At 38.0% G+C, this 23,366-nt stretch overlaps 2 protein-coding genes across 2 annotated transcripts; both read right to left on the bottom strand.

Moving 5' to 3' along the window:
- Positions 1 to 48: 48 nt before the first annotated feature.
- LOC122319735 lies at positions 49 to 15,570 on the bottom strand. The gene is made up of 3 exons (XM_043207353.1): positions 15,139 to 15,570; positions 1,277 to 1,556; positions 49 to 426 (listed from the first exon to the last, which is right to left on the bottom strand). The coding sequence occupies exon 2, from the start codon at positions 1,552 to 1,554 to the stop codon at positions 1,432 to 1,434; it is 123 nt and encodes a 40-aa protein (XP_043063288.1). The 5' UTR covers positions 1,555 to 1,556; positions 15,139 to 15,570; the 3' UTR covers positions 49 to 426; positions 1,277 to 1,431.
- Positions 15,571 to 16,742: 1,172 nt separating this feature from the next.
- LOC108102203 lies at positions 16,743 to 19,012 on the bottom strand. The gene is made up of 3 exons (XM_017206905.2): positions 18,947 to 19,012; positions 18,205 to 18,271; positions 16,743 to 17,644 (listed from the first exon to the last, which is right to left on the bottom strand). The coding sequence occupies exons 1-3, from the start codon at positions 19,010 to 19,012 to the stop codon at positions 16,794 to 16,796; spliced, it is 984 nt and encodes a 327-aa protein (XP_017062394.1). The 3' UTR covers positions 16,743 to 16,793.
- Positions 19,013 to 23,366: the final 4,354 nt, after the last annotated feature.

Here is a 23,366-nt window from a genome sequence, read left to right as displayed (position 1 = left end):
CTGTTCCGTTTCGTGTTCTGGCCTCTGTTCCTGTTTCTGTTGATGTTGCTGTTGCTGGTCCTGCTGGTCCTGTTGCTGCTCCTGCTTATGACGTTGATTGCTTTGCATCGCCTCGCCTTTTGTTTGCTCCTTTTTGCTTTTGGCCAGCCAACAGAAGCAGCAGCAACTTGGCTTGGCCAACGCACACACACACACACAACACACAGCACAGCGCAACAGAGGAGATGAGTAGACAGCAAAGCAAGCGCTGCACGGCACAGGACAACACGATCCTGGATATCCTGGCAATCCAAGCAGCAGCTGCTGGAACCCCTGTTTATCACCCTTCTTCTTCTGCTTCTTCTTCTTGCCGACTAGTCTAGTCCCGACTTTCCATTTATTGCATTTTTCCTAAATGTCTATACGCACGTATATTTATGTATCAAGCTGCAACGGAAAAAGCAAAGACTACGTCAAGCATATTTAAATAGTTTTCCACGAATTACTGTTTGCCGCCATCTTATTCGCTGCTCTTTTGTCAGCCAAGTTGCTAAGTTACAGGTAAAAGTTTGCAACGCAGCCGGGTTAATTAAAAAAATAAAATTGCATTATGTCTGCAGGTCTTTGACTGCTCAGAGAATTTTTAAGAGCCAAGTTTGGAAAGATATGAAATATTTGAAGTTATGGATTTCACTATTTCATTTCGGCATATAAAATAGTTACTTCTTACTTTCTTTCACAATTTGTGTTGTGTTACTTTTGTGCTGGTTAATATTAATTATAAGATATATGGATATCACCTAACAAATATAGTTAACGTTGAGTTTGAATTTTCTAAATAAGATGATTCAAATTTAGAAAAAATCTGAGAACTAAATTTTTCAAGAATCCATTTACTTATAAAATGGGTCTTATTTTTGATCTTTTAAGCACAAAAAGTAGATCTTGTTTTCTTACTTTAAGTATCTTTATGCTATTTTTTTTAAAATGACTAATATGATGCACTTTTAATTGCATGACAAATGGTTTTGTGGTGTTGTCCTTTCTGGCTGCACAAAATAAACTAGTGTACATTGTGGTTTACTTTGGTTTGCAAGTTTCCACGCTGTGTGTTAGTCCCTGGGGCATTTTCCACCTCGACTTGGGCAGACGGCCTCCTGACGCTTTGTCTTTCGTTTTTCGTTCTTCGCCGGCAAGTTGCAACTTTGAATGTTTGGCACTCGACGACTTTCGACTATCGACACTCGACTTTCGACACTCGACCGCTTCTGACTGGCAACCTCAAGTGACTACGCACCTCTTTCGCCCCGAATGTTCGACTCTTCCTCGACGGACTCGACTCCTCCGATGGCGGCTGCAACTTCAGATTCAGATACAGATGCAGCTTCAACTTCAACTTCAGTTTCAGCTGTAGCTTCAGATACAGATACAGATACAGATACAGCTGTTTGCTCAGTTGTTGACGAAGAGCTGCCAGCCCAGTGACTTAATGAGCCGAAATGCCAAATAGACTGGAACCAGCGTCAGCGATATATACACGTAATAGCTCCAATCGCCGGTTATTTCCTCCGTCATACCTGCAGATGAAACGGCAAACATGGGAATATTATTAATCACCTTGCATCACAAACAAAAAAACAAAAAAAACGAAACCAAACCAACAAACGCAATGAAAAGAAATAAATATTTAGAGATGGGGGAAGTGGAGGGGGGAAAACAGAGGAAAGAAAAGTGCAAACACAATTTCCCCGGTTGAGCGATGTAGCACATGATATATTTGATTAGAAATCATCCACGATACATTTGTTCTTTTCCTTTTCAATATGACATACGAACGTGACTCCCAAGGGGGTCAAGGGGCACATAAAAAAGGGGGTGCGGGGGTGCCGTATAAGCCGCTTACACCCAAGACATTTTCCATCTGTTTTCCCAGAGTTTAAGTGCCTCGCAGTACAGTAAAATCAATGGATGTTTATCACAAAGTGCAATAAATACTAGTAGAAAATTATATAAATACAAGATCAGATTAAAAACCTTGTTTTTCATCTGTTATTAGGACACACATCTGATTAAAAAAAAAATGTATAAATCAATAATATATAAGTTGGATATATCTAGGGGAATTTATTTTAAGTTTTTATTTTCTTAAATACTTCTAGATGAACAGCTTCTTAATTAAATAATCCAGTCAGTAAGCAGTTAAAACTTAAAGTTCCTGTTCACAGTTTCTAAAGCTCTTAAATATTTAAACAAAGATTAAGCCCATCAAAGTCTCTACTAAAAGAAGAGAGAAATTGAAATTAGTTTGCCTGTGATTTGCATATTAAGCACAAATTGAAATTCCTACTTAGCAAGTTGCGAGTCATGACAAGGTTATCAATTTCTGGCCACAGAAGCTAGACTGTAATTGCCCACATTCTCGTTCAGAAATCCCTCAAACTATTTGCCCCTGAGGAGCTGGAGTGCATATGAGTTTCAGGCGACATTCGTCACTGGGCTCTTCACCGCCCCCCATTTTCCTTTGCCAGAGAGAGAGAAAGAGAAGGGAAGAGCAAACGGGTTGGTTGGGGAAAAGTCGGTTAAAGGGGGGATAGTGAGTGGCCGGAGCACACTTGACAACTGCCAACTGCCAAGTCCCCGGCAACTCGCCCAAGTGCGGCCGACGTGTCAGATGCTCGAGTACTTATAATTCCTTTAAATTCTCAACTTTCCCAGCTCCGACATATGAGCGGATGTGAGGTGGCACGGGCCAGGATGATAGACACTGAAAGCCGGAGCGATTCCAAGTGCCGAGCAGATAGGAAAGTGCCTCAGAGCGAACAATTTCTCCTGCGAAAGAGTTGAGCGGCGTGCACTTTAAGAGCTTAAAGACCTCAGCAAACTTCATTTTTCTTTTTTGGAAAAACAGAATAGACAAACACATCACGATTCACTAATAGCCTGTCACTCAAAACAATTTAAGTAATTAGGATTTGAGTACATTCACTACTTCATTTCCTAAGCTCGCTTGTATATGTTTCTGCGGTTTTGGAAGAGATTAGTTTAAGTTAATTAACTTTGGTAGAGCTCAGAGCTTTAAAAACCGTCTTTGTGGTTTGTATAAACTTAAATTGTTTTAATTTAAATTAGTAAGTCGTAACAATTTGCTTTTTGAAGTTATAGCTAAGAATTATTCTTAGGTATTTTTGTATGACAGCAGAAGCTTCATCTATATGACGCTTCATTATTAAAAACTTCTATGCTAATTATAAAATCTACCAGTAATTTATTTATTGGACCTTTGAAAACTAAATTTCCATTAAAATTGCATTTTGCTTTCCGATTTCCACTCTTATTAATTTCCATTTATTTGCCGCACACAAAACCAAAAAGTAAACTTTTGCCATTTCGCAAAACTTTAATTAATTTAAAATTTGAAATTATTGTTGGCAAAAGAAAACGCACACACGCATAATTTCCCGCCCACACACACACAGACAGCAACTTTTCAGAAATATTTTGTGTATGTGTGTGTTTGGAGCGTTCGTCACTTGTTAAACCTAAGAAACTATTTTCTTTTGGCCAGGCCAAAACTTTCAAGGAGCTTGCAATTTGTCGCCGTCACAGGAGTTTTCCTTCATCCATTTTTCTTTGGCCTTTCGTTTTCATTTTTCTCTTCGCTTTTGCGTTTTTGCGTTTTCCGTTACCCGGTTTTCCCTTCGCATTTCACCTTTGGCTGTTGGTGCAAACATATATCCCGTTATTCCCAATTACACATGCACTTTTCCTTCGAGCGTGTGTGTGCTCTTGTTCTTCCTTTTGCCATCTGATCCTGCCAACTTGTTGGTCACTGCCGCTGCCAAGGACCCGAAAAGCAGGAGCACAACAAGCAAGGACATTGTGCAAGCAAGTCAAGACTACACTTGGAGAAAAACTTTATCGAGTTATGATATAATTATTCCAAAGACGTAAGGGATTCACTAGCTGAATGTGTTTCAAATTTTCAAATTTCTAAAGCATGTTAATTAATACATTTTTAAAACACCATAATTTATCCTGATGTTGGTGTTACTTTAAATAATGATTTAACATTATATGTTGTAATAAAAATAGAGATAAAATGGATCAATTAACATTTACGTATATTCCAAATTTTTTCATGAATATTTGAATAACACGTTTTGCATTTTGCATAGGATTTATTTAGGGGAATTCCCTCAAAGCATTTTCAAGACCTACAAATATTTGTAACAAACTTTTTTCCCTGTGCACAAGCACGCAAAATGTATTTTCACATATGACAGAAAGCCCTGAAGGGACTTGCTTGTACTTCGGCTTGCCACATTCTCCGCTTTGCTGCTTTTCGTATGTCGAAAAGTTTTGATATTAAAAAATAAATAAAAATAGAAATTCCTTTTGGCCATATTTTGCATGCTAAAATTGTGGCTTATATATTTACCCCTCCCTCCCCCACATCGTCACATCATTTCCAGTGAAATGGGTGCCAAAAGTTTTTAGAGCAAAGTTACTACGGCAACAGAGCACCCTTTTCCCCAGTTTTTTTCCACTGCTCCCACGCAAATAAAAGAAATAACCTAAAAAAAAAAAACGAAGAAATAAAACAAAAAATAACCCAAAAACCAAGTTGAATTTTTGTTTGAAGAGGTACGCTGCGAGTGTCTGTGTATGTGTGTGTGTGAGTGTGAGTGTGTAATGTTGGCAAACATTCACACACATCGAAAAGCATTCGCTCCAGTTTTTGTTGCCTTTGTTGTCGGTTGTTTGTTGTTTGGCTCAAGTGTCGGTTAAAGTCTTGTAAAAATTAATAAGCGTGTAAATTGTATTGTATTGCCATACACACACAGACACAAACACACACACATTCACATTCACACACACTCATACCGAAAACGCATTAAATTGTTTATGCATACGAAGAGTTTTTCCTACTTTATTTTATGGGACTTTGAGTTTTTTATTTCCACAAGCAGTTCTCAGATGCTTTTGTTCTTATGTTATGCTCAACTTAAGCTTAATGGCATTTTGTTTTCGGCTCTTCAGCACAGTGGATCGTAAATGGAGTATGGATTATTGAACGGGTTTTAAGTTACTTTTTTTTTTTATGTACGGGTATATGGAATTTCGGTTTCTACAAGTTTGAAATGTACCAGTATTTGTTTTTAAAAAAAACTTAAATAAATTAATGTTTTCCATCTTCATGCACATTGTGAATATATTTGGTTAACAATACTTTTATAAAAATTACCTAATTATAGGAATTGAATATGTTTAATTTAATATTATTTAATAAATGTTAGATGCTTTATTGAAAAATTACAATTTTTAAACTTTTTTTGAGTTCTATAAATTTTTTTTTTTAATTTTAACTGTTTTATAACTTTATGTAGACAACATTTACATTTTGCCCCACAGTATTAAAAAGAAATAGCATGGCGCTAGTTCACACGCTTGTTGCGCCCACTATCTCTTGTCTTTTGTTCCTAGGGAAAAACGGGCAAAAAGTGGAAGGAAAATCTGCATAAATAATGTTGAGCCACGCTTTCTGCGGGAAGTGTTGATGATTTGATGGAAAATTCCGAAACTAAAGCGCGCAAAGTGCGAAAACAAAACGCTGCGGCTTAAGCACAGTTAGAAAGGCGGAAGAAAGTGTGGGGGGGTTTTTTTTTTTTTTGGGTGGCAAGTGGGCAACATAATGGGTAGAAAAGTGGGCTGATCCCAGACGGCAGAGCGTAGACACTCTATTTTTCCATCGAGAAACGTGGCTCGCCATATTTTGTACCCCCCTTCGTTGGGCGAGAGTTTATTATTTAGCAAACTGACTCCGTGGCGACATTCGGCTCATTTATCAGGCAAAAGCACGTCACGTCGTGATATTATAAATTACTTCAGACAATATGCAGCAGCCGCACAGTCCGGAGTTGTTTTACTTGGCTATAATCCCGTCAGTTCTGGCCGCCTTCAAAGGTCTCGGTGGTGAAAATCCATTGGAGTGGTAATACCGTCGTACCGAAAACATCAATCACAAGTCCCATGCAAATGGACCGAAAGCAAAAGCATTTTTAATTTAATTAAAACGGTTACCGTCGTATAGACTATTATGATTTATTTTCATAAACCGAATAAACAAGCATTTTTGTGGTCCAAAGCTTCCGTGCTTATTTCTCTGGTTTATTGTTTCCATTTTAATTTCCATATGAAACGAATAACTCGTCGGGTTTCGTTGCCAAACATTCTAAACCAAAATGAAATGTGGCTATTAAAATTAAATTAGATATTTGTGGAGCAGAATTATATGCGTTTAGGCTCAGACGAGAACAGCTCGTTTCGATTTCAAAACATGCACAGGTTGACGACTTTAAGTTCTTTTGGTTGCAATTCACTTCAACATGCTGTTTGACTTTCAGGTTATTTGATAAATGGCAAATAAAATGTGAGTGTTTATGGTTGAACAGTTTTGAGTCTTCTTCTTTGAACAGTTTTGAGTCTTCTTCCTTGCTTCCTGGAGACAGTTTCTGTTTGGCATCAAATAAATAAAACAATTTCAGCATGTGTCTATAAAAACACATTTACTCTGTTTTCTTGTGGGATTATTTAAAGCGAAGGTAAACACAATTCAGAGACATTCTTCTGCAGTCAACTAAGGCGCATTAAACAAAAAACATTTGTTTTTCCTGATGTTTTTTATTTTTAATTAAAACGTTCATTAAATATTATAGCCAGAAAATATATAAAATGTATATATTTTCAACCAGTAATCTGATCTAGTTTCGCTTTTAATAAACTTATTTAATGTAAGTCGCGTGCAAATGAAAGTGGTTTGAATAAATATAGTTATTGGGATAAATTGATGTTTTTAAATGTAACTAGCCACTTACAAAAATTGGTTTTCGTTGGTTTAAGTGTTTTTTACAATGTCTTGCTAACATTTTTGTAATTTGCGCAGCTTTTGTAGTTGGTAATAAAAATGTAACTGACTTTAAGTATCAAATACATATTACTTAATTTAGCAGACAAATATTTGTTATTTAAACAGTGATAAAAACTCACAAAGTGCTTAAGTAAATACCAACAACGCTTCTGTAAATCGGGAAATGTTTTGTAATTAAAAGTTACCGAATGTTGGTAATCAAATAATCTAGTTGGCATCTCTGCCGTGGCGGAGTAGAAGTGTACCAGGGTGAGGGATTCCAGGGGCGTTATTTAAGCCCGGGGACAGTTGACAGGGATTCGCTATCTTCGCCCTGCGTCTCCGTCGTCATTGGATGCAATGGAGCGAATATTCCCGGCATATTTGCACAGCGGAGCGAAGCGCAGTTAGATTTTAACGTGGCCAGTGACTAACGGCCCGCTTAACCCTCTAACGCCCGATCGGAAGGCCCGGAGACCAGAGCCCAGAGCCGGCTACCCGGAAAATGTGTTAATTAAAACTTAACGTCTGATCGCGTTACACACGAAACGTCACCGGAACACGTACACAAAATAAAAACATATTAAACTGGCTACTGGATACTGTGTACTGTATACTGGATACTGGATGCCAATGCCCGAGAAAGCGGAGACGGTAAAAATGTTATAATTCAATTTGTGTTATGTCAACTGCTGTATAAATATAGCTTCGGATCCGGGGGAGATATATGGAGTGTGTGGAGAGCAAGGGGGAGCAGTGGGGATGCGATTGGGGGATAAAGATGAGGGGATGGGGAGTGCCCTGCCCGACTTTATTCAGCTGTGAAATCGACAAGTGCATTGAACCTGGCCCGGGCATAGATTATGAGCCCGGCTAGAAAGCATTTGTAGAAGATTTTGCGATACTACCACTACTTCCCGCAAATACAATTTCCGATGGCTGACGCACCAGTGAGCATTCGTTTTTGTTTGTAATTAACAGTCCAGGAGCTTAGGGCCATAAGCTTCTCAGGAGCCTCAGCCGTCAGGCATCAACGGGCAATCAAAAAACAGGCCAACTTCTGCGGGCGTAACTGGCTTAAATATGGCAACACACTACCGGAATATTGGGCAACGTGTGGCAGGCACATAAATATGCAAGCACGTTGCATGATTTGTATTTAAATATTCATTTTTCATGTTGAGGACCGACAATTTTTGTTTATTACATTGTGCTGCTTTTCAGCAAATTTATTTTATGTCAGTACTTTCTTTTAATCTGCATTTCGTAACAAGAAACATCATCAATTATTGGAACTAAACATGACCATTTTCTTGTTAATTAATATTAACATCCATAAATCTTTGAAAGTGAAAAATACATTATTAATATTTGTACGGGGAATCGACAATGGAAATCGTGTTGATTGCTTACATTGTTTTACACAGACGTAATGCAATGGAACCCAGATAAAACAAGAAAGGAAGCTAGCTTCGGCAAGCCGAAGCTTATATACCCTTGCAGTCATCAAATATGTCGAACAAAATACATAAAGGCTAGCAACATCTAATCTATGGCGATTTTTATATTATTTTTATATTGTTCATATGACAGCTATATGATATAGTCGTCCGATTTTGATGAAATTCAATTTGTAACTCAAGAGTCATTAGAAACCTCAATATTCCAAAAATCATGATTGTCTGATGAAATACAACGATGATATAATTTTTTTGTTCAAAAAATCTTGCTCGTGCGATAAAAAACAACGATGTTATCAATTTATTTCCATTAAATCTATATAAATTTTCGATCGCTCCAATGGCAGCTATATGATAGTGTTATCCGATTTTGATAAAATTTAATCCGAAATTCAATAACAGTTAGAAAACGCCATCTTGAAGAATTCAACTCGATCTGATCAAAAACAACGGCGTTAGAATTTTTCATTTCATTCCCTCGTATGGGAGCTATCCGATATAGTCGGCCGATCCGTCCCGATCCGACTTATATACTGCGTGCAATAGCTACACAACTTTTGGGAAAGTTTCAGCAAGATAGCTTTAAAACTGAGAGACTAGTTTACATAGAAACAGACAGACGGACAGACGGACCGACGGACAGACGGACAGACGGACAGACGGACAGACGTACATAAATTTTCCGATTCAGATGGTGATGCTGATCAAGAATATATATACTTTATGGGGTCTAAGGTGTCTCCTTCACTGCGTTGCAAACTTCTGACTGAAATTATAATACCCTTTTGCTCTGCAAGGGTATAAAAAACGAAACGTATACGAGACTAATTAAAATACGGTGGTTATAATTTGACATTGTTCGTCATGTCCACTTACAGAGTCTCCACCGTAGTTCTTAAGCTGTTAACGGCTGTCATTTTCCAGGCATGATAACAAAATCCTTGGGAAAACGGCCTTCAAAGAGGCTTTGCCCACAAATTAGTGTAAGAGTGCGTTGTTCGATGCGCCCCCAATAAATTGACAATTAAAACAAAAAGTAATTAACACCCCAGATGGCCAAAGCGAATGAAATGCTCGCCCAAACCAAACCAAACCAACTGCTTTGAGTCAATGAACCCGAAACTTTTTTCTGATGACAAAAAAAAAAAAAAATAAATAAAACGCGATTGAACACGAGGGGCGCAGAAAGCGCTTATCGACGAATCGATTGAAAGGCGAGTCTATACACATCAGCAATCAAATGACTTTGACATTGTGCAGCAACTAAGCCAAAGCAAATAAATAGACCTCAAATAGTAAAAACAAACTGATCAAAATGTAACAATCGGGCAAGTGAAATGTAAACTGTCGACTGAAAACTGCAAACTGCAAACTGCAAGCTAAAAACTGAATTGAAAACTGCATTGTATGCAAATAGGCAGAAAAGTTTCCGCTGAGGAGGCGTTGCAGGGTTTTATTATTTTATTCTGCGCTAAAAACTGATAAGCATGCCAAACGCGTTTCTCTTATTTTATTTCATTTCATTTCATTTGCATTTGCACACATTTTTTAACGCGCCCATCAGCACCGAAAAAAGCAAGCAAAAAGCATTTAACCCCTGAGGCATCTTTCACATTTCGAATTTATTCGTTTGTAAGATGAATTCTTTCGAGTCGTTTTACTTCTATACAGAAGCATTGAAGCAGTAATTAATAGCTGTCGTTAATATATTTTAATTGAACAAGATTTTTTTTGTAAAAAATACAAAACTGGCTCTATACATATTTTTTATATTAATTTATAAGGCTTTATTTATAAGAAGTTAAGAAATTAATATTGCATTTTAATAATAACATAATTTTTTGATTTGGTAATATTACATTTTATAGAGAAATTAAGTATAATTTAATTGAGCTTGTTGTTCATCATTTTTTTCTGAATGTATAATTTCAGACTTTTATTGATTTGAAGTGGCAAACTATTAACCCCATTATTACATTATATTTGCACGAGTTTCTTGACGTCTCTTTCATGCACTGGAAAAAATTTAATAATTTCAGTAAATGTGGTAGTAGTAATAGTGTGGTAATACGTAGTTTGAATTAACACTATACGGTAAAGAGATCTTCATTTTATGTAAAAACTATTATTCAACAATTTGTTTTTAGTTGCATAATGGTAATTTTAGCAGCTTTTTGACAGTGTGCGGCTTTAAGTTTGCCAAACCTGTTCCTAATTTTACAATTAATTAGCATTACGAGAAGTCGAGAAATTCTATTCGCTTTGAGATTATGTTTTTTTTTTTTTTGCGGTGAAGGCTTCTTTTTTGCATGGCCTGCTTTACGTCACTACTTTCGCGTGCTTTCGTATTTTTTTTTTTTACTTTTTTGCGTAAAAGAGAAGCTTGACAAAAGGGCTTACGTGTCCCAGAGAAGATTTCGTGGAAAGGCCATTAAAACTTCTTTTTTTGGGGAACCAAAGAGGAGGGCTAACGCGCCCGATGTCAAATGGCCCAACTTTTAATGGAGCCAAGGAGTTTCCTTTTCCCTGTCGGGGTATTTCCCCGAATTTTCCCTCCCTTCGCCGAGGCAATTTGTGCAATTGCGAAGGCTGTCCTTCTTACTTCACCAAAAAAAAAAGAAACACCAAAAAACTGGCTTCCTTTGGAGGCCATCAGCCAAATTTTGTTGGCCAGCTCAGAACAAACAGTCAACGTAGCGTGTCGCCCTTTGCATATTTGCCTTAATTTTCGTTATTCTCATATTCATTTCGTTTTATTTCTTTCCGGCCTTTAATGGCCCGCGATTTGAGGGAACGATGAAAAATGCTGATAGGCCAAGTTAATATGAATGAATGATGATAAATGCGCAATGTTTTTGTTCATAATTAATTTCACTGTTTCGGTTTTTCTTTTGTTCGGGCCTAAAGTGGCCATTAAAGGCACGAGTGTATGTGATGGTCACGTTACTCCAAAGAAATTATATCAGGAGAAGTTGGCCAAAACACAATCTGTTCAAATCAACAGGTGTGCAGATTCCATCGGTAAGCTCCAGCAAGAAAGTAAGATTTTCATCGGAGAAATACCGGTAAAATTGCTTTCAATAAATCCAAATGGATTTGCAATCTTTAAGAAAGTTTATTGAAAATTAAGATTAAATTTGTTTTTTAACATATTATATTTTATTTCGTTAGTTTTGGCAGACAAAATAGTATATACCTACTATAGGTTGTAAGCATACTATATTGTTTTCGTATTGCATATTTAGTTCCAAATTTTTTTTTAAAGAATGTTAAAGATTTGGTTAAAATTTGTATAAAAACGTACTTTAAATTAACTGGGTGTAAAAACGTGTCTTAAAGTGTTAAAGTTCTCCCTCAGGGGACATGTTCTGAGCCAAAATCATTTCGTTTTATAGCTAAACCAAAGATTTTAAGGGCGTTCTAACACGAAAGTTTAAACTGTTATACCGACCGAATGCAAGCCATCTGCTCCGCCAAAATCATGCAAATGCAGCCCCTCCCATTTGCCCCCCGTTTTTCCCCCCAGGTGGATTCACACCTCAATAACCCGCCATCGGCTGTCATAGTTTTTCCTTGGGAACCTCCGAATGCAAAAGACCAGGTGAGTGTGACAGAGTTATAGAGTTGTATGCGAACACGTCTACCCGGCCGTTCAAGTACGGCAATCTGAGCGTGACGAATAATGATTTTACACCGCTCCAAAGAATTCCGCGTTTGGAGCAACGGGATGGGGATCGAAATGGAAATGGGAATGGGGATGGGGTTTGGGTTTGGGATAGAGATGGAGATGGAGATGGGGGGTAAACTTTGAGGCGGAGTTTTTCTTTGAGACGGTTGCCAGGGTAAAAATGCTGGCGAAAAGTGTGCAAATCGTCTGAGAGTTTGTGCGCTGAACGGATGCATTTGAAATTTGCATTTAGTTGGCTTATTGAGTTTGCATCTGTATATCTGTCGTGTTCACTGCTCCTTTTAAAGCAACTCAGCTCCAACGACTAATTTCATTTGGCTGCAGTTTGCCCGAAAGCAAAGAGGCGTCATTGTAAGACATTAAGGGGGTGGCATCAAAATTACAGTGGGGTCGAGGCAAAACTTTCCCCACTTCAGTTCCTTTTTGTCATTGATATTTTATAATCTTATTATATAAATAAAGCAAGTCTTTGTAACGCATTTATCTTATACTTATTCTGGAGCTACTTTCAAATGTTTTCAACTTGGGAATCAGTCTTTAGCTTATAAAAATAATTAAACTTCTTTAAGCAACATTTATTTAAAGGTCTTGTGATGTACATCAAAAGTCTACAGGTAAACACAAAAGTGAAAAATCTTAAAGTTTCTTGAATACCTATTGTAAACATAATTATATTTTATGAAATTTTTAATCAGTTTTAATTAGACAACAGTTTTAAGTTAAAAGAAACTGACTTTAGTAAGTAGCAACTGCTTGATCTTATAAAAACTCTATGGAATGTTATTTACTTTTAGGTAATTCCCAAATTAAGACCTATTAGACGAAACTGCTAATTTTCGAGGTAATTTCTCAGAGTGTACATGTAATATGGGCACTTGGGCAGCAGCACTTTTGGGCCACTTGTTTCTCGAAATTGAAAACCATGAGGCGCATTTAAAAAGATGAAGTGACAACTGGCATACTGATGACGACACTCAGGCGAAGGAGTCGGGGGGTGAAAGGAACATGGGTGCAAAAGGAGGAGGAAGGGGGGAGACCTGTGTAAGTGTGTGTGTGGAGCGTATAAATATAACAAGTGCCAAGTGAAATATGTACATAAATAAGCCAGCGGAGGAGCATGTGAGGCAGATGCAGATACAGTGGTCGTTCGCCCTTTTTGAAAGCGTTTTCTAGTTCGTGGAGTTCCCGTTAGTGGTAATTGGTAAAAAAGAGAATTTTTTGTTCACTTTTGTTCCGGCAGAAAAAGATTGAGGGAGCTACAGGAAACTCTATGGGTTTGAAATCACTAAAAAGGCTAATAAATAATAATGCACCATAATTTAGCTTTGAATGATTTATAATTGACTACAGAAACAAAATGTTTTGTTTTTAGACACATTTTGTTTTCAAGACACATTTTAGAGTGGTTTTCACATCCTACGGGTAAATACATTTTTGAATATATAGTTATGTTAATGTACCAATAAATAAAACTTGATGGATTTTAACATTTCCTTTTTTATGTTGTTTTACTGGCGTTGCAATATTCAAAGTTAAGAGTGTCTGTTTATCGGGGGTTTTACTGTACCCTTTTGTCTACTATCGCCGTTTCTGTGTCTGTTTCTACCGCTGCATTTCTGGATTTTTGCATTTCTGCACTTCCAGCAGCTGCGACTAATTGTTGAAAGAAGAAATATATTAAATAAAAAAAAAGTAGATGGGAATGTGGAAGGGTGCAGAAGAGGAAACAAAAGGAAACAGGATGCAAAGGACTTGTTCGCGCGCTGACTGCGAAAAGTGCAACAAACTTTGACAAAATAAAACGAAAATCCCGCCCAAAGGTGGAAGAGGGGCGTGGCAAAAGGGGGCGCAAAAGGGCGGCGAACAAATGAAGCGCCCCTTTTAGCAATTTTAAATCGCATACTCACACACACTCACACACACACACACATACTGGGACACAGCTGGAGATTTTCACACATGTGTATAAGAAGAAAAAAAAAAACGCGCGAGTTGCAAAAATAAAAAACTGCATTGAAATTGAAGCACTCTCATTAGGAAGAAGAAGAAGTTGCAACAAGAACGGAAAGAAGAAGAGGAACAGGAGGAGCAGAAACCGCAGCAAAAATAACGCCAAGTTTTCGATAGCGTGGAAAAAAAGTTAACTGGTAACTGAAAACTCAATCAATTAAATTAAAAAGTTTTCGAACGAAGTACAAATAGTGGTGCAAGTTATTAAAGCTGCACTGAATACAAAACAGGGCAAAATTAAAATAATAAAGTAATAAATTTACATTCATAAATAAAAAACTAATAAATTGATTTGTTTTTAACGTTGTGAAACGTTTCTGTTTTCTGATCTTTTAATTTTAATAAGCTTGTTGTTACTTTTTTTTATTGAAATATATTTTACGATTAGTTGTAATATATTTTGTTTTTTGATTGCGCAATGTTGAATTGATTAGGATGACAAAAATCTATTTGGGAAACGTAAGCCATTATTTTGGTAATTTCAAGAAATTGTTTATTTACAGCAGCTGTTGAACATTTGGTCTTCCAAAAAAAACACACTATTTTAGACTGAAGTTCAGCCACGTATCTGTGGGACGGGCCAAGTAAATCATACAGAGAACTGTCCTATATATCAATCACAAAAGTGCTAGTTCAAAAATTTTCCAGATGATAACGAATTTAAAGAAATAACGTCTAAAGCGTCTTTAACTTTCTGGTGTTGCAGTGGACAGTTTAGCATAACTTTATATATTTCAAAAACAAAATGAAAGTGGAAAAATATTTTAATGAATGTCTACGTAAATTGGTAAAAAAAATGTGTTAAAAATATTTGCATAAAAAAGTATTCAAAGCTTGGTAAGCGGTATATTCAACAGCGGATTAGTCATTAATCATAAACAACTGATTGAGTAATACTGAGAGTTACACTTTATGTTTTCCAGTTAGCATCAAAAATAATAAACATTTTTTTTAACAAGGCCACGTAGGTGACTTAGAAGCGAATTAAAAATGCCGCAACAAAACACGAAAATCAAAACTATACAACCGAAATTCCAGATAAGAACGAGTCCCAATAATTCCCCAAAAATGATTAGTTAAGCGGCATGTCTTACTTGATTTGTTGTTGCAGCGGTGGCTTCTTCATTAATCATTGCTATCAGTGTGAGGCAACAACAACAACCGCTATTTGGCCCTCTCGCTCACTCCTTTTGTTTTGGTTGTTGCTGAATTGTTTCAAAAGAGTTGCTTCTTTTTTTTTTGTTGTTGCTTTTGTCGCTTGCACTTGTTGTATTTTCGTCACTCAAACAAACAAACAATCCCACGCACACAATGTTGCACGTTGCGTGTCTCACCGCCTCCCGCTCCACTACTCCACCTCGTCCCTTTTGGGCAGGAGAATCGTAAACAAATGCAGTGCACGCACTTCGTCACTCACGTCTTTTCAGTTTTGTCTGCACTTTCTGCATTCGCAAAAATTAGGAGCACTTTCGCGACGTTCTGACTTTCTTCGGCAAAAAAAAACAACAACAAAAAAAACAAACGGTAGAGGTGGACCAGCACTCGATTCAAAATCGAAAATATCGATGACTATACATGTTTACTAACCCAGAAATCGAAGGGTGGGTGCACTCGGTTACCTTGTTCTTCCACCATAGGACACCAGTTTTTCCACCAATTTCAACATAAATGATTGATTTTCTTAAAGAATGTGAATTGTTTTTTCTATCAATGGCAGATCAGCGACATTATATCGGCTGAGGCTAGATAATTAATAATGCATCGAAGTTTGAAGCACTTGTAGTGCTTTTCCAGCTTTCAGTTTTTAATTAACCAGAACTATGGTTGGTGCCTTTGCTTGCCCAGACTTTTTAACAGAAATGTTAATGTTAGCAGATATACACTGCGATCTAAAGTAGCAAGTTAGCAAGCACACGATCCTAATGTAGCGGGTGTACCATCTTTACATAGCCGATGCACCAACAGATAGGTGGCGCTTATACATTTTCCTAAAAAACTTCCTCCTTTCTCCTTGTCTATAGATGGCGCCACAGCTATTCAAAATTGCCTGTTAATCGCTGAATGAAATTCATATTTCTTCTGATAACTGCGATATCTGACCGAGTTTTACGATTTGTTTCAGTTTGAGTGTTTGTGAGTGCCAGTGCTTAATTATGCTATAACTCGACGGAAATTTATGGCCAGGAATCAACCGATTGTTGCTAATTGATAACCGATATGATAACACAAATAAAACAAAAATAAACACGTAATGTACTTATTCCCACGTCGGCGATAGTCTACAATTTCCATGAAATGCACTGGGAGTTCGCATTGGCGAAATTCTCCATGAATGGGGATTTTCTCAAAGGTAGATTTAACAGACTGATAAGAGATAAGAACTCAGTAAAGAGAATAGTTTCAACAAGAGCAAAACAGGTCAACTTTGAACTTGTTTGCAAAAGATACAGACAAGAATAGATATCCATACAAAAATGTGATATTTATATTAAAGTAATTTTTTTTTTCGAAGGAAGAACATTTTCTCATGTGCAAATTTTCTCATATATATGTTCCTATATAAAAAACTTGTCTGCTTTTGGCATTATTCATTTGGCATCAGCAAAAACATTTAAATTTTCACTAGAACTTTTGAACTTTTTAAGCTGTCATTGAAGAAAAATGGTAATTCAAGTACTCAAACTAAAAACACTTATTCTCGAGTATAAAAAAAGGTTTATTAAAAAAAAACGCTACAGATCATCAGGGTTTAGATCCTCACCAGGACCTCGTAGTTCTCGAGGCGCACTTCCTCGCCGCCGAAGGGGATGTAGATGCAGCCGTGGGAGGGATGGATCTTGCCCACGCTCAAGCTGTCGCAGTAGATGGCCCTGCCCACGTAGAGGGGCTCCCCATCCACATTCGGACCGGAGGAGAGGGCTCCGGGCGCCACGTTTCCATGGGAGGCGGGCACCCAGCGGAATCCGGAGCCGGTGAGCACCTGGACGTCGGTCAACTCGTGCTCCGCTTGGGCATAGGCGGCATAGGCCTTTCCCTTGGCGGGAACCACCTTCGCAGGCAGGAGATCTCCATTGCGGAACACCCTGCCAACATAGATGGTGTCCCCATTGGAATCGTGTCCAGCCACCAGAGCTCCATCCGGAATGTTCGTGGCCGTGGTGTCCACCCAGCGCTCCGGCTGGCTAAGCACTTCGTATGCGAAGATCTTCACCTCGTCGGAGTCGTAGGGGATGTAGAGGCAGCCGTGCGAGGGATGCACCTTTCCCATGGTGAGACTGCCGGCATGGTAGCCCCTGCCCGCGTAGAGGTACTCCCCGTCCACATTGCGGCCCACCTTCACTGCGCCCGGCGGCACCTCCCCGTTCTCCGCCGGCAGCCACTCGTAGTTGTAGCCGGAGAGCACCTCGTAGTTCTCCAGCTCGTGCTCCTCGCGGGCGTAGGCCACGTACGCCTTGCCCTTGTTCGGGATCACCTTCGCCGGCAGCATGTCGTTGTGGAAGAAGGCGCGGCCCACGTAGATGGTGTCCCCATCCGAATCGTGGCCAGCCACCACCGCGTTCGGCGGCACGGTGCCGTTGCTGAAGTGCATCCACCTGTGGTCTGCAACATTTGGGGGGAAAATCAATGGAAGCAATAGCCACAAGCCACAAGCCACAATGGTATTTTTGCACCTCAAAGTAACCAAAATTGAATTTATGGAAATATTATTTAGTAATAAAAGCTTAAACAATATGTTACTGTTATTTATTTAACCGAAATTAAATTAATTATAATTCAAATTTGTGGAATTTACATATGTTTGGAAGTCGCAGTTTAATATGAAATTGTTTAAAAGTAGATTTTCACATTTGTGGTTAACAGCATTTCATTTCACATAATTTATTGGTGAGCCATTCATTTCTTTTAAACAAAAGGTAAACACTTTTTGTGGTGGTCAAAAATTCAAATAAATAAAATAAATTTAATAGAAATATCTAAAGCATTTAAAAAATTTCTTTTAAATTTATTTTATGTAAACAAATGACAGTTTTTATTTTTGTAAATGTCTGTCCAGTATTTGTTTTGTTATAGTTATAGTTATAACAATTTAGTAAGAAAAAAAGCTACCCTTAGTTATCTTATAGTTTGTGTTATGGCATCTTGAAGTGCGACTTGATTACCTGTCATTTTCTTGTCCGTTCTGCAGCAGCTCCAAGTTGAAAATGAAGAGCTGGTCGATCTAATGGTCTTTCCGTGTTTCCGCCCGATGTCGTCGATAGTGGTTATCACCGGTTAACACACACATGCCCTACCTGATAAGGAACCCAACCTTTGATGACTCAAATCTCGCAGAGCTCCAGTTCGATTTCTCACCGATTGGCCAATTCGAGGAAAAATTGTTTTACAATTGGCAAACAGGGAAGTACAGGGGTTCAAGTACAGGGCGCACTGATAAGATGGACGCGGGCAATTTTGCAAAAATTGGTATGCTAAATAACTGAATGAACTGCTGTTTATAACATGTAATACTAGTTTGTACACAAGAATGCTAAGCAATTAACAAAAAATGGTAATAAACATGTCCAGCTTATAACAATTATTGTTAGAACAAATTAAAAGTTTTATAAATAATATAATTAATTATTTTGCAAAGAATATTTGTATATATTTGTTTCTATAATTGTCTTAATTTGTAGTGAAAACCTTTTCAATGCAACTTTACTTTGCAATTGTGCGCTGTTCCATAGTTTTATTTTTGCACTGGCACCTTTTTGAGCGGACTATATCCCCATATATGCACCCTTAGCCACCCAATATTCGCCATTTGAATGATTGCAGCGAATTGCTTGATCCTTTATTTGTTCCCCGCGCTGGGCTTTCTTTCTTGAATCCGCTTTTCCGCATTTCCACTCGTCCACGCACCCGTCCACTCCACTTATTTAGTGGTCGCTGGCTTTGCATTTCGTATTCCTTTTGTTTGCCCAGCATTGTTGCCTTTCAATGATTTTTCTTGTTTTTCCTTTCAAGTGGATCTCAGTTTTTGTTTGCTCTTTCGCCCATTTACAACTATTTGAACGAGGGAAAAGCGCGGAAAGCTGGGCGAAAAAGTTAGCAGGGGGCCGGTGAAATTGCTGTGCAGCGTTTGCACCTGTTTACAGTGGCTTGCAAATTCCCGAAGGGGTAAAGCGAAGGGGATTATTAAGCTTTCAGCGAACTTCTGCATTTCCCCGGCATTCCCTCGATTTTCCCTCAGTGTTTTTTTCCCCTTCGAGCGGTCCAATTAACCTGAGATAACTCAAACTTGGTTTAATATCAGATGAGCAAACAGCAGATGGGCGAACATATTTTTGGTTAAATTCGATTTAATCAACTTCTAGAACTCTTCACATTGTTTTCAGGGCTTAGAAGTAGGTAATTACTGAACAATTTAATTGTGAGTGCGGATAATGATTTTTATTAAAGGGAGTCTAATGAATTTGTCATGCTCTACCTGCTCCATTACTCGTTGTCTTTTCTCCCCATTTATATCCCATTTTTGCCCCTTTATCTTCTTCCCCTTTCCTCTGTGTAACCAACTTAATTTTGCCTAATACATTTTAATCATTTCCACAGTGCCTCGAACTAAATTCCCTCTTTCATTAACCCCTTGCTGCCCCAGCCCATCCATCTGTCACGCTTTCCGCTCTCGATTCGCATCCGTTCTCCATGGGCCCTTCTTTGTGCTGCTCCTTTTCTGGTCCTTTGCTTGTTCTCTCTGCACTGCAAAAATATTCTTACATTTTACAAAACAAAAGGAGTTATTTCTTGAAACTTTTTTGAAAAAGTTGAACATGTTTTTGTATAAATATATTTGTAGAAGAACTAAGCACTCAGCACTTTATTTAATTTTTTTTAATTTAATTTAATTTTTTATTCGAGTTTCACATAATGTTTTTTTATGGACGAATTTTAATAACAAGTGAATGTTGTGTATAAGTATGTATATTTTATTCACTTGTTAGGAAGACTTACAATTAAAAAAAAAAAAAAATATTTATTTTTTGAGTCCCAACTACTATATCCGTTATTTTTTTAGGTATAATAGTTTTTTTCCTTTTTTTTATGGTATTCCATTCGATTCTACTAAAACGTGTTCTTAGTAATTTACATTTTAAGCTTGAATAATTTATGATTATGATTATGGGTTTTTATTTTGTTTTAGTTTACCTTTATACAACCGCTATATTTTAAAACAACATTTTTTTAATTGTCTTCAGCCTTGGTTGTTTCTCTAGTTTCTCTCAGTGTCTTTTCTATTGCTCGGCCAGTTGCAGTCGCGGTTTCGCTTTTTGGCCACACAATGCGGCAGTTTTTCGAGGATGGCCAGGGGCGGGTTGCGGAAGGGGCCTTCGGCTAGGTGCATCCTGGTTACTGGGGGCGTGGCCGGGGGTCAGACACACACACACACACACACATACTCGTACACACACTCGCAAACACACTCGCACTGTCTAGTCGTCGCCGGTCACTCACGTTTGGTCTGCGGTTGCGACAAGTCTGGCTTTGGGTTTAGGGTTCGTTCTACTGTTCCTCTGCCGTATCAGCTAATGGATACAGTCCTCTAGTCCATCCACCTGACCTCCTGACCCCCCCGAACCCCCTGAAAGCCCACCGACCCCCGCCTCACTTCGACTCGCAACACAGAAAGCTAGAAACATCAACAAACCAAAGCCAACCAAAAAGTGGAGCATTTAGTGGATTTAATGGTGCGTCGAACGGGCACTTTAAGATTCTCCCCCGGCTTTAAAAAGAGGGGGAATGCAACCAGGGGCGTAGAGGGGGGCTTGGAGGGGCGCACCTAATGGCAGTCATCTGGTAATACGTAATTAGGGGCGGGGTTTCAACTGCAACCACAGCTTAAAGTCTCATCAACGAGTCCGGCAATTTCAATTGTTGCCCGGGACTTTTTGCAATTGGCATAACCAATGAGGCGGCGGTTAAAATGGGGTGTAAAGGGGGTTTCGAATAGGGGAACCCAAAGAGGGGTTAACCGAGGCGAAAAAGAGGGGGAGTTTTAAATGCTAAATGTGTGTGTGTGTTTTCCGAGAGCATTTATGATTTGTGAAAAAGTTTCGTGGGCACCGAGGAATGTGGTTTCATTACCATGCCACGCCCCCACGCCCTCTCTACACCCCCTTTTGGAGCAACTTTTATCCGGCAGCTGGTTGAATTAGTTGCAGGAAGCGGTTAGGCGACAGAATCGAAAGCGGAATCAATTCGAATCCGATTCGTGTCCCATAATCAAAAATCAAATAATTTTAAAATGCTGGCGAAATTCATTGAAATATTTGCAATCAGCGTATGATTTAAGTGAGCAGCTCTGAAAGTACTCAGCGACATTTTACAAAATCTATCAAAGTGCTTTTTAATACTTTAAATAAATAATGTTGAGTGTGAAATAAAAATATTTCTCTCGCGCAATTTAGTTGCACGCAACATTTTGTTGCCATTTAAATCCTTTTCAATTGCTTCGCATGGGAATCGTGATATATTTACTTTATAAATTCATAGGGCAAATAATCTTTAATCTTGCTTTAAAAAACAACCATTTCAATTGTTTTTATATGTATTAATCTTTTCCAGAGAAAACGCAAATGGTTAATTAAAACGAACGAGGCTTTTTGTGCATGCAAATGGAAAAATGATACAAATGAAACATTTTTAAAACACTTGAAATATTACTTTGGTGTGTTACCTTTTTATTTCAATTATTTTTCGGCATTTCCTATAGAAATGTGAATATTAAAGGGCTATATTAATCGGAGAGTTTCTTTTCAGCCACTGTGTAAATTAATTTTCCTGTCATTGAGAATTCGCAAAGTGGTATAATGTAATACTTACTTTTCGCCACTTGGAAGGATCAAAACGGCGCTGCCTTTTGGAGGATCCACCAATCTCGGCACAAAAGGGAACTTTTAATTATACATTGCCCCACCGGCCTGCATTCAGTCGACTCCGCTTTTCCGGGCACATTCTGCCAGTTTCCATTTCCCGGCTCATTGCGAAAACTTCTCGGTTCTCGGTTCAACTTGAAAGGCAAGTGGGGAAAAGTGGGAAATGGCGAGTGGAAAGTGGCAAGTGGCAAGTGAAAAGTGGAGTGTGGAGTGTGGAGTGCAGAGAACCGAAGGAGTGCAAAATCGGATTGGGGATATGGCATTTTACAGCTTGATTTCCATTTGGCCATTGAGCTCTTTGTTTGTTTGCTGCCCCTTCTTGGCTTTTCCACGCTTTTCCAAGGCTAAGACTCAACTGGTGGCGTTCTTATGGAAAGAAAATGAGACCGCTTTGCAAATGGTGTGAAGGAAAAATAAAAACAAATTAAGCGATGACTCTTTAATTATTACGAAACATTTTACGATTCTTAAACAATTTGTTCCTCTGTCCTTTTTTTAATTTCTTTGCATCCCAATTTAAAAAAGGGTTTTATGAACCTTTAAGCATATTACATTTTGTCTTGTATAATATATTAATCTATGCAAATTTTCATGTAAGAGTATATTTTTTTCCAATTTCTTTTACCAAATTAATTTTCGTTTAATTATTTTTCTCTGCATTTCAGACACATTTAACGCTCTTTTGCGAGTCTCTTGTAATTAGGAGGACTCCTCACTTTGACTGGAGACTCGTTGGCCTAGGAACTCCTCCCCCTTCCCCACCCACTTGTTAACCCTTGAACAACATAAAAGACAAGTTTATTGCCGCACCCCCATGAATATTTGTCTTTGCAACTCAACTTTTAGTCCCAATGGAGCAATCGCCGGAAATGTGTTTCATTGTTGTTTATTTCTTTCCCAGCTAGTTTGTAGTTGTAGTAGTTCAACAAAAAAAAAAAAAAAATAAAGTTTACAAATAAAAAAAGGATTAATACAGTTTATGGAAAAGTTTAGGAGTTTGGGTTGAGCTTGGGTTCGCCTAGCATATGTGGCCATATTGAGTTTTGTTTGTTGATTCGAAACCCCCTAAGACTTTCTACATTTTGTTTTTGTTATTTCTTTCGTGAATGTAATTACTTAGAAGCTTTTACTGTTTTATTTGTTATTAGTTGGAAAGCGGTAACCTCGAGAGTTTTTGTATCTTAAGTGCTTCGTAAATGGTTTTAAATTTCTTATCAGCTGTTATACAAAATATGGGTAGTTATTATAAATATTTGCAACATTTTTTAAAACACAACTCAATGATATCCAAACCATTTCTACTGTGAATTATGCTTGCAACATTTATGATTTAAAATTTGATATAAAATCTGGCCACATAAATAGAACAAAAATGCTAAACTACTATCCAAACCATTTCCACTATTAAT

The sequence above is a fragment of the Drosophila ficusphila genome, unplaced genomic scaffold (assembly GCF_018152265.1).
Source record: "Drosophila ficusphila isolate 14025-0441.05 unplaced genomic scaffold, ASM1815226v1 contig_198, whole genome shotgun sequence".
In the NCBI taxonomy this organism is placed as follows: Eukaryota; Metazoa; Arthropoda; class Insecta; order Diptera; family Drosophilidae; genus Drosophila; species Drosophila ficusphila.
Note: the sequence above shows the minus strand (reverse complement) of the source record. Positions and strands in the feature narration are given on the sequence as shown.

Coding starts and splice junctions, on each gene's coding strand:
- LOC108102203 (XM_017206905.2), bottom strand. CDS start 19,012: ATGCTGGGCAAACAAAAGGAATACGAAATGCAAAGCCAGCGACCACTA. Junction 18,272..18,946: donor TAAATAAGTGGAGTGGACGG/GTGCGTGGACGA, acceptor AAACACGGAAAG/ACCATTAGATCGACCAGCTC. Junction 17,645..18,204: donor AACGGACAAGAAAATGACAG/GTAATCAAGTCG, acceptor CAAATGTTGCAG/ACCACAGGTGGATGCACTTC.
- LOC122319735 (XM_043207353.1), bottom strand. CDS start 1,554: ATGACGGAGGAAATAACCGGCGATTGGAGCTATTACGTGTATATATCG.